An 11,674-nucleotide genomic window follows, 5' to 3' on the forward strand; every position below is an offset into this window, starting at 1 on the left:
GCACCCTCTCCAATCTGGGAGCCCTCAGGGGATGTCCTACTGATGGCTTAGGCCCGCTCCCCGTGGTTCTCTGCTCTCTGTGGGGCCTGCCTGCTCCACACTGCAGTGACTGCCAAGCAGGCCTTGCTGGGTGCTGCCTGCAGGCCAGACTTGCCTGCTCCCCAGGTGCCCTGGCGACAGCCAAGTAGGCCATGCTGGGAGCTGCCTGCCTGGGAGCTGCCTGTGGGCCGCGCTAGCCTGCTCCTGGGTCGCCGTGGTGACAGCCAAGCAGGCCGTGTTGGGAGCTGCCTGCAGGCATGCTTGCCTGCTCCTGGGTCACTGAGGTGACAGCCAAGCAGGCTGTTTTGGGAGCTGCCTGCAGACTGGGCTTGCCTGCTCCCCAGTCGCTGCAGCAATGGCCAAGCAGGCCGTGCTGGGAGCTGCCTGTGGACTGCGCTTGCCTGCTCCTAGGTCACCGAGGCGATGCCAAGCAGGCCATGCAGTGCTAGGAGCTGCCTCCTCCCTGCTGTCAGTCTCCATGGAGGCGATGAGGTTAATTTGCATATTCACTCCTGATTGGCTGGTGGGCATCGCGAAGGTACGAACAGTTTGCATCTTTCTCTTTTTTTTTTAAGTTTTTTTTTTAATATATTTTATTGATTTTTTACAGAGAGGAAGGGAGAGAGATAGAGAGTTAGAAACATCGATGAGAGAGAAACATCGATCAGCTGCCTCCTGCACATCTCCTACTGGGGATGTGCCCGCAACCCAGGTACATGCCCTTGACCGGAATCGAACCTGGGACCTTTCAGTCCACAGGCCGACGCTCTATCCACTGAGCCAAACCGGTTACGGCATGCTCCTCCCTACTCTTCCAGCCGCTACTGTGTGTTCCAGAACCCAGTCCCTCTCCACACGGTTCTCACCTCACTGGCCTGGCTCAGGCTCATCTCCCTGCCCACCCTGCTTCACCTTTAACTCATCCTTCAGAGCTTCTTCAAGACCGTGTCCACAGCCAAACCTTCCCTCACCCCAGTCAGTAGCAAGTTTCCTGTTACGCTCCTCCCTACTCTTCCAGCCGCTACTGTGTGTTCCAGAACCCAGTCCCTCTCCACACGGTTCTCACCTCACTGGCCTGGCTCAGGCTCATCTCCCTGCCCACCCTGCTTCACCTTTAACTCATCCTTCAGAGCTTCTTCAAGACCGTGTCCACAGCCAAACCTTCCCTCACCCCAGTCAGTAGCAAGTTTCCTGTTACGCTCCTTTGGAGCACATGTCCTCATTGTATTCACACATTCACTAGGATGAACATGTAACAGTGGGTGTCCCATCTGCACGGTGAACTCCATGAGCGTGCCAAATGCCCGGAACATGGAGGTCTCAGTGTATATAAAATCCCTATCATAAATAGGGCTTATTGAAGACCATGTGCGAGACCACTCGTCACAAGCAATGTCTCATTCAGCCAAATCCCACTATGAATTAGAAAGTGCAGCCGAATGCCTGGATTTGAGTAGAGGTCGTGTTTGGTGTCAAATCTTTTGCCCTGTAACTTCCGTTTCCCAATATTGCCAAGGGCCAAGTGCTCAGCATGGCAGAAAAAAGAACAGGATAAGACGTTGGGGCCTTGCCCGATGTATCCTACCTTCAGGGCTGCTAACTGCTGAGCAAGCTTGACTTCCCGAGGCCATTCCTAAGGACTCCCGTTGGGTGAGTAGCTGTCACAAACACTGAGCACCCATTGGCTGCAGGAGATCACAGCAGCTGCTTCACACGCCTTGACTCTGTTCTGCCAGAGAAGATTGAACTGGAGAGGGAGTCAGCTTCCCAAAGGAGGACCTGAGATTGGGCAAGTCTTCACCTGTAGGCACCTACCTTGGTGGCCTCCACATATTTTGTTTGCATGTTTTAAGTCGTTAACTATTAGAGAAACATACTAAAGTATTAGAGTGGAATGTTATACCTAGGATTTGCTTTAAAATACCCCAACAGCAAAAATGGTGGGTAGAATAGATGAAACAAGAATGGCAAAATGTTAATAACTGAAGCTGGGTGAAGGATGATGGGTACATGGACGGGGAGTGCAGGAGGTAGCCAATTAATGACTCTCATCATTGATGTTTCTATCTCTTTCTTTCTCTCTGAAATCAATAAAAATATAAATAAAATAAATAAAATATGACCATAAAAATAAAGAGCAAGGAAGAGTGAGTGAAATTATTCCACAGGTAAAGATAGCAGAAAATGTGGGAAACCTGACACTATCTAAACGTGAGTGATCATTAGACTCACCTGGGGACCTTTGAAAAATGCAGGTTCCTGGGACCCATGTTATGTAATTTAGATTCAATAGTGAAAGTTGGCCCCCAAAATGTGTATTTGTAAAAGGTTCCTGCAATGGATACAAGATCAGGCCGGCATGCAAGCTTGTCCAGAATTGAGGTGGAAATGCACCAACATCACCTGGAACAGCTGCTTCTCCGCTTATTATTGGAAAAATTCATAGAAGGAGATGACATCATCTCCGGATAAGTGGTCCATGAAGGACGTGTTGATGTGAGTGTTTGTTTTACACACTGAGGTTGAGCTTTGCCCAGATTTTGTTGTTGTTTTGGTGGCTACAGAACGTGTGGAAGAGACATCTCATTTGGGAACATTCTTTTATCGTTAACAATAATGTTTATTATGGCCTAACCACAATGGGCTTGATTTTAAGTGTTTCTTGCATTAGGCCAAGTAGAGCCCAAGAAGAGGGGAGAGGGGGAAGCATCCCGGGCGGCTGTCCGTGGTGCTGAACTGGGGAGCTGGCTCCAGCCTTTGACCTTTCCCGCAAGAAAGGGCTCTCCACCCGCCCTCCAGCCCCATTTTCCTTTCTGCTCTCACCGCCAGTTTCTCCTCTTTCCCAGTACGAGCAGCGGCGAGAGTGGCCCTTCATATTTCTGTCCCAGGCGGCAGATGATCTTGGGTTGGAGTCCCTCACCGCCCCCCTTCTCGGACTGCCTGGGCGGCGGCTGATGGGCGCGGCACCCTCCCCTCCTTAGGCCCCTCTGGGGACCTTATCCCCACCCCACCCCCGAGTCATCTCGGCGGCTCCCTGCTGCGGGCGCCCGCATTCTGGGGGTCTAGGATAGGTCGGGGGAGGGGCGAGGCGCTGTTTTCCTGCGCCTAGAAACCTGAGCCCAGATTCTTGCATCCCGAGATCGGGACTCTGGGGCTGCGTCCCTGCTGCGCTCCTCCCTCTCTCCTTCTCTTCCGGTCATGCTTCCCGCCCCCTCTGCCCCCCACCTCCTGCTCAGTCCTGGTTTGGGGGCGTGATCACTCCCCTTCAGCGTCCAGCGGAGAGGGCCTTGCCTCTCCTCTGAGGTCCGAGGCCCCAGGGCTGCGGTGGGAGTCTCTGAGGCCGGGGGCTCCTGGGTGGGGCAGCTGCCTCGGGCTGAGCAGCGCCTGGCGAAGAGGCCGTGGGGAGCCGCTGTCAGCACCCACAGGAGCGGTGGGTTTGGGCTCCTCTGTGCTCGTCTCTGCATCCCTCTCCTGAAGCCAGGGGAGAGCTGTGGGGCCCACAGACCCTGGCGAGGGCCCCGCCCCTTCCTCCCTGCGCTGTGCGGGTCTGCGGGGAAAGTGTGGCCATTGCCAGTGGCTGGCCACCCCTGGTGCGCCTGGTGCAGAAAGGACCTATAGGGGCTGCAGCCTGGAGCCGGGATGGAGTTTGCCGGAACTGGCTCCGCGGCTAGAGAAGGCTGCCTGCTAAGGGCGCTTCAAGCTTCCTCCTCGGGAAAACGGGAAGCTTGGACCAGAGGTTCCTGGAACCCAGAGATTCCAGAGGCTTCCAAGCACGGCTTGCTCACTGCACGCTTAGGGATGGCCAGTGTCCTGCATGGAGGAAGGGGTGCAGCGCCGGGCCTCCGGAGGACAGGTGTCACAGTTCCGTCACGCCTTTCCGGAAGCCGAGGCTTCCCAGGGCTCATCCACTGTCTGTTACTGAACAGTGTATCTGAGGGGGTTTTAAATGTCATGTGGTGTAGCTTTTGGGTGCGCCTCAAAAATCTTTCTATTGCAGGTCCTGGGGACAGGATAAAAAAACCTACACCCCACAGAGTTTCACATCTTATCTTCCCTACGTTCCAATCTCCTGTTCATGAATCTCTCCCTCCCCCCACCCCCCACTCTATTTTTCCTATATTTTATTTTCTTGGGAGTTAGTGAATAGCAAAATGGTCTTCATGCAGGTAGCAGAAGAGAGAACAAAGCCACATCGCTGGCTAACCCACAACTGGACTGTCCTTTATTCACTCAGCCATTTATTCCACTGATAGTTATTGAGCATCTGCTGTGGTTCTGCTGTGGTTCTCGGTGTTGGGGTGAGCGAGACAGACAGGGTGCCTGCTGTCCTGGGGCGTATGGGTAATAAGCAAGTGGTGACTGTGGCTATGAGGGCTGGGAAGAGAATGAACCATGTGCCACGATCCAGCGTGATGGGTGCTACCTCAGAGAAGGGTCAGGAAGGCTCTCTGAGAAGGTGACATTGACTGGGAACTGAAGAATGAGTTGCTCACTAGACAGTGAGCTGGGAGAGGAAAGGAGAAGAGCGGACAAGTGCAAACCCCCGAGACCATAAAAACATGGAGTGGTCACAGAACAGACTGCAGGCCAGCGTGCTGGGACTCGGGGTTGGAAATGGACAGGGCCAGGTCCTAAAAGGCCTGGAAGGACAGACCGATGGTGTGATGGAGCTCCAGTGGGAGCCAGTGAAGGGTTTGGGGTGCAGGAAGTGACCCTGGCCGTTTGGCTGCCTGTCCTACAGGAGGCACTGGAATCTTTGCTCCAGGAGCAGCTCATTTACGTTGGCTCCTGAAGACAAATCCGCCGTGGGCGGGAGGGGCACCGAAGATGCTGCCCTCGGCCATGGGAATGCTCGCTGCAGAGTGCTCTACAGTGTGGCATGCCAGCAGCGTGGTTAGGCCAAATCAGAGGCTGTTTTGTAGTGGGGAGACAGTCACTGAACTGTCTTCCACGGCTCCACTGCGCGTGTCTATCGGTCAGTGGGCTGCACCCTTACAGAGCTCAGAGAAGCACTCTTGGGCATCTAAGTTGAGAAGCTGATAGTTACGGCTCCTGCATCTGGCTGGCTGGAAGGCGAGCTTGCTACTATAATTTTTGCTCCTACTCTTCTCACCATCTTCACTTTCCCATTAGCGATTTATGATTAACATGCACCGGTCCTTTTCTCCCTGGAGGGCCAGGGACTAGCCTCGTGTAGCCAAGTTTCCTCATAACAGGGCGAAGCAAGGAGACAGCTGCTAATGCTCTGTTAGCTGGCATGGCTCTTTGCATATTAGCTGCATCATCTGGCATCACTGAAAACCGGCAGCTATGTGGTCAGAGGGCTCACAGTCATTTTCACCAAATGAGAGATGACAGTTGTACTGCCTGCTAGGGACAGGGGAGCCTGCTGGGTGCAGGTGGAAAGGCATGGGCTGGGCATATGGAACCCTGGCTTCCAGTCCCAACTCTGCCCTTTGCCTTGGGAAAATATCGAATTTCACTGGTGATCAATTTCCACATCGGAAAAATGAAGCAAAGATGTTGTGAAGCTCAAGTACTTTATGGAGATAACACTGGAAATGTCTCCAGTCCTTGCTGGTTTGGCTCAGTGGATAGAGCATCAACCTGCGGACTGAAGGGTCAAGGGCACATGCGCAGGTTGCAGGCTTGATCCCCAGAAGTGGGTGTGCAGGAGGCAGCCGATCAGTGGTACTCCTTATTGATTTTCTATCCCTTTCTCCCTCTCCCTTCCTCTCTGAAATCAGTAAAAATAATTTTTTTTAAAAAAAGAAAGGTACTAAAATGTTCATAGCACCATGATTTGTCATATTCCTGAACTAAAACCAGCCAAACACTCAGCAGTAGAATGAGTAAAAGTGGCTTGTTCCATAATGGAATATTATCTACACTAATAAAAGAGAACCATGCAAATTTACCATCCCTCCGCTATGCCCACCAGCCAATCAGAGTGATATGAAAATTAACCCAACAAAGATGGCGATTAATTTGCATACACAGGCGCTGAGCGAAGACTGAAGACAGCATAGAAGGAAGCCAAGTGCTGCAGAAGGGAGCGAAGCGGCGGAGAAGGGGAGACGGGAGCAGAGCTGAGGCAGCGGAGAAGGGAGCTCCGGCCTCAGGAAGCCCTTCCTGCAATGGGCCTCTAGTACAGCAATAAAAGTAAACAACTTAAAACAACATACAACAACAAAGATGAGCCTCACAGACATCCTGTGAGCAAAAGAAGCCAAACACAGGGAGTACCTACACTTTGATTCCACTTAAATAAAAACGTAAAGAGCAGGCAAAATGTCTCCGCTGTTAGAAGTCAGGGTAGGGTTACCCTGGGGGGACAGTGGATGGGAGGGAGCAGGAGAGGGTCTTCTGGGGGCTGGTAATGTTCTGCTTCTTAATCTGGGTGCCGGTTATACGGGTACACTTGATGGTGAGCATTTACCAGGTTGTGCGCATGATGTGTGCACTTTTCGGTATGTTTATTATGCTTCAATAGGAAGCTGAAAAGAAAACTAGCTCCTGTGTCTCATTGATGACATCGGGCCCTTGCCCTCTCTTGAGCACATACTGGCAAGGGGGTGGAATCAGACTTCCACAAACCAGGGGCCCAGGAGCTGAGTGTAGAGCCAGTTCCACCAAGAGAGGAGGAGCAGAGGGCTGAACCAGATGGGGGTTCTGTTAGGAACTAGATGTGGGTAATGGATGCAAGGTGGGCAATTGGCTGTGTCTATGTCACAAATGGTAGAGGGTTAAACAAAGGAGAGGGACAGTAAATGTGTTCCCCTAGAGCTCAGTTCTCAACGAATTTGTGGTTGGCCATTTGCTGACCCATACGTGGTTTCTCGTGTGATTACCTTGTAAAATACATGAGCAGCGAAGATGGGCTTGCTTTTTCTTGGCCAGTGACGTGATGCTCAGGGTGTCCTCACCCAAGAGGCTTCCGGAAGCAACATTTCGTCCCTGTGATGAATTCATTGCCCCGGGGGCTGACCCTCAGTCTCACCGGCCTATCTTAGACCGCACGTCCAGAAAAAGCTGTTTTCAGTGACGGCTTCCCAGCGTTTACTCAATTGGCCGGTGCAGACCCATGAGAACACGGGTCCCGGTGGCACCGCATCAGGGCAGGGCAACTGGTGAGACGGGTTCTTAATGCTGGCCGTGCATCAGAATCACCTGGGGAGCTTTTAAAACACAAATGCCCAGGCCCTGCCCTGGAGGATTATGATTTCATTAGCCCGGGCTGGGTCTTGGCCAGGATGGAGAACCCAGGAGGGGTGAGGAATGTTTAGAGCATCCGGTGGAGGGAGCCTGGTGCACCCACTCCTCCACGGACAGGAATATGGGAAGTCATGAGCCAAGGGCCCTGTCCCCCACACAGCTCAGTGGCCACTGTCAGTGACCACCTCGGCTGATTCTCCCGTTTCTGCGCTTCCCGGCTGCCCAACCTCCCGTTTTGGATGAACACACCTGGTCAGGTTACAGTCAGGTTTAAGGTCAGAGAACCACTTTCCTGGTGACGGCAGCCTGCCTATTTCCACCCTGACCCACCGTGCTGATGGACTGTTCATGTTTCAGCGGGCGAACTTGTCTCCTTGTCCTCAAGGTCTTGGAGACAACCACTGTAGCTGGAGTCCTGACCTCTCTCTGTGTCATCCTTTCTTTTTTGGTGGGAAGAGTGATAAGTGTCCCTGACGAGACTGTGATTTTAGAACCAGCTTCTCTATCCCCATCATGTCAAAGGTAGACAAAGAATTTCATTAAACTTGAATACTCGGATCTTAGCTTAGTGTTAGCCACACCCTGGCCTGCGAGGGAGGCTGGTGCTGTTGTTCTCCATTTGCAGCAAGATACAGGCCCTGGGCAGGCCAGGGTCCGAGGGCCTGAGCAAACACCGGTGTGAGGGGCCAGCAGAGTCAGCTCCCCAAGACATATCCATCCCTGTCTTTGCGCTATCCCTGCCCAACTCCCCAGGAAGCACCCCTACTCCTGACCCTCTCTTCTCCCTCTAGGATCTTCCCCCACAATTGTCCCCACTTGTCCTCACGTCTCAATTCTGACTCCTCCCATTTGTTTGCAAAGTTCCCCCGGCCTCCAGGAGCCACCACACTAAATTCTTCAATGCCTGTGGGTCTGGCCACCCACCCTGCTGCCCTGTATATAAGGTAGTGGTGGGCCCTGCATATTGGCTCCACATTGCTTGTTTCTCCACTTATTTCATAAATTTTGCCCCACTCACTCCCACCGGTGACTGACTCAAATTCTCACACACCCGTTGCTGTAAATGCAGCCGCAGGATGCATGTTTTAGCCATTTCGAGTTTGCGTACCTCTGAACCAGCACCCAACTTCTGCTGCCATCGCCGCAACAAAGCCTGTGGCTGTCACGGACCCCGACCTGCTGCTGCCCTTGGGAGCTCTGCCATCGAGTCTTCTCACCTTGCTGCTGAGTGACTGGCCACGGAGGCCCACTCTCCCACTCCCCTCTCCTGTGGGAGTTCAGTCCCTCTTCCCCTTCTGGGTGGAGGCCCTGACCACCCAGTCGGGAGGGTCTCCTGCGGAGAGGGACCTCCCTCTCTAGGCAACCGGTCCAAGTGCCACCCACTGTTGTGCAACACTGGGGGTCCCGTCTCTTCTTATTCAGCTCGGAACCCTGGACCTCACCACCCGGGTCCTGGAGCTGCTCTTGCCCACATCACTGGCGGCCTCTACACATCAAGCTCAGTGACCCCTTTCAGACCGGCGCACTGTGCGGGCCTGAGGAGCTGACCGGAGCTGGGCTGCCTTGTTCCTGCAGGGCCGGCGACGCCCTTCTCTCGTGTTCTCCTTCCGCCTTGTCCTCTACATGCTTGCGAAGCTTCTTCAGTAGAGTCTCTTCCTGTTTGGACTTCCTGAAGCCATAGCATTGTGATTAACAGCATTAAATATACCCAACAGTAGTTGGGAACACTGCTGTTTATTGCCTCACACACCTGTCAGATGGGTTACGCGTATGACAGATAACTCTTCCCTCCTCGCGGTACTGGTGGGTGAATTGAGAAAGGTTGTATCATATGAACCAGACATAGCAGCTCTTGTTACCTGTCCGGCAACTTCCAGGTCAAAAGGAGATGGTGACCATAGCCCCTCCCCCCCCCAAGGCCGGAGGCGGAGTTGCATCTATGTCACCCTAGGAACCCATAGTTAGGGCACCAGGGCCTGCTCCAGGTCATTCCATGACTTCGGAGAATTCCTGATCTTTGTCTTGGCCTTGGGACAGTGTCTTAAAGCCAGGTGGATTCAGGGACATTTCTCAATAAGCTTTATGGTTCAGAACATAGAATACTCCGGTGAGATTCAAAATTTAAATTCAAGTCCACACTGTTTCTCATCTATTAAATGGGGATAAAGGCCACTGATAACTCATCAAGTTGTTAAGGTGACTCATTGGCTCAGACCTTAGGCTTTGCGGGTGCTCGGTAATTGTTGGTCATTCTCCCTGGACAGCGTGACCCTGAGCAGAGAGCTGAGGAGGCGTCTTGAGAATGGAGTAGGGGCCAAATGGGGGGAAGCTGCCAAAATGTGAACTCCTTCTCAGGACTGATCCGGACCGCATGTGAAATGTGTTCCATTCTGAGCTTAAAGAGGAAGCTTGCCAGACAGACAGAAGCAAGCTCAGGGTGGGGAAGCCTGGAGGGGAGGGAAGGGACCTCATGGGAGGCATGGTTGATGAATCAAAATTCCTTGGAGCCCCAGCATATGTTGGGTCCCTCTCCCTTCTTCCTGTACATGGTCACAGCACCTTTCCGTTTTCCTCTCCATCACAGTTAACGCTGGACGAAAAAATAAACGAGAAACAGCGTGATCTAAGTGATGCTGGACAGCAGCTCAGGAGAGCAGCAGCTAGGAGATTTACCAGGAGGCAGTTTGGCCCTCAAAGATGTCAACTCTTTTTAGAACCCGGAGTTGCATGGAAACAGCGAGGGTCTGGGGGTCTGTGGGGATTCTCAGGAGCGGCCCAGGAGTGGTCCAGCAGCGGGCGCAGTCCCCGGAGCAGGCGTTTCTGCACCAGATAAGGCTGCTTCAGGGCAGGCGTTTCTGCACCAGATAAGGCTGCTTCAGGCAGGAGCGGGAAACTGGCGGTCTCTGCGTTTGGTTTCGTTCTCTCAGAGTCTAAAATAGTTTTTGAATTCGTTTCTAACATTTGAGAATCATAAGGTATCGCATGAAAAGTCCTATTTGAAGTCAGGCTCTTTCAAAGTGCTGAGTGACAGCCGCCCTTTAGACGAGGCTCACTCTCTGGTTCGCGGTACCCACCTGACCCGCATCTCATTACCTGACTGTCCCCGTACTGGTGCTTATGTTCCCCAGTCTTGTGGCCTTTTCTCTCCAGTGTCTGTGAAAAGAACCTGAGAAATAATCTTTTGTTATGGCTCCTGTGAGAGTTGAGGTTTATGATTCAGAGTGCTGATGGAATTTCTTGTCATAATGATGTACTCCATGTTCAGGCTGCTGCTTTCCCTGCCCTGCCCCTTCCCTCCAACGTCCAACCCTCCCCACCTCCCCTTCCCCCTGAGGTCAGCCCAAACATGGTGCCTTCTGCTTACCTTGTCCTGTCCACCCAAGCCCCATGCCCCTTCCCTCCAACGTCCAACCCTCCCACCTCCCCTCCCTTCCCCCTGAGGTCAGCCCAAACATCGTGCCTTCTGCTTACCTTGTCCTGTCCACCCAAGCCCCAGGTGGGTCAGGGGCCCTTCCTTGGTGCCGCCGGAGCGACCTGTGCTTGCGGTAACTTACTTTGCCTGTGAGTTTGCTGAGGGAGGGCAGGAACTGTATCCTAGTCCTGTTGGTCTCTTGCCACCTTCCAAGCTTGTTGACAGCTTAGTGCGTGAATGCGGATCCATTAGGAAGGAAGCTTGAGACTTTTGTTTTCCTCGTTTGGTTTGACTTTAAACCCACAGGACCGTGGAGACAGGGGACATTTTGACCGATGCTGCAAAGGAAAATCTCGGAAATATCCGGTCCGTGGCTCTCGACTGTTGGAGATTACAAATGCAGAACCGTGGGCCCAGATCCCAAACCAAGAAAGTGCTCTTGGTTAGCTGATGTCTTTGCCCCTAGCTTGCGAAGCGCTGCCACAGGGATGGTCCCCAGACACTCTCGCTGCTACTGCGCCTCCGCAGGCCCAGGACTGCGCCTCCGCAGGCCCAGGACTGCGCCGTCAGCGACATTGTCACACTGTGGGCGCTGGTAGTGGGGACGGAAAGCTGCGTGCCGGGGTGGCTGTCCTCTAGGAGAAGGTTTGCAGAGGCACCAGGAGAGCCGGGAAAGCGCTCCTTCATCACTCACGGTGTCAGAGGTCACCCCCGCCTTTCTTCTCCTCGAGGTCACAACCCTCTTCGGGAATACGGAAAGTTGTGGATTCTCTCCAGAAAAATGCAAACACCACAGTGTCTTTCAGATTCCATTCGATGCCCCGTTGAGATGTCCTGGCAGCAGGGGTGCGGATGAATTATCGTGTGGCCCCCTCCGCTAAGGACCGGGAGGAAGGGTCATGTCATTCATTCATTCGTGCATCACTCGTTCATTGGTTCCTTCCCGCGGGAGCCCTGGCCCCGCCTCTGGGCTCTGGAGGCGCGGAGGAGGGAGACCCACCCCCGAGC

General features: G+C 53.3%; 1 protein-coding gene across 1 annotated transcript in view; it reads left to right on the top strand.

Annotated features, from left to right (window-relative positions):
* Window positions 1-3,678: 3,678 nt before the first annotated feature.
* The window catches only part of TMEM181 (transmembrane protein 181), a 37,973-nt gene continuing 29,977 nt past the window's right edge, over window positions 3,679-11,674 (top strand). Inside the window, exon 1 of the mRNA XM_014545069.1 lies at window positions 3,679-3,683. Coding sequence (XP_014400555.1) covers window positions 3,679-3,683 — 5 coding nt within the window. The remainder of the gene's footprint in view (window positions 3,684-11,674) is intronic.

Source organism: Myotis brandtii, unplaced genomic scaffold (genome assembly GCF_000412655.1).
Source record: "Myotis brandtii unplaced genomic scaffold, ASM41265v1 scaffold395, whole genome shotgun sequence".
In the NCBI taxonomy this organism is placed as follows: Eukaryota; Metazoa; Chordata; class Mammalia; order Chiroptera; family Vespertilionidae; genus Myotis; species Myotis brandtii.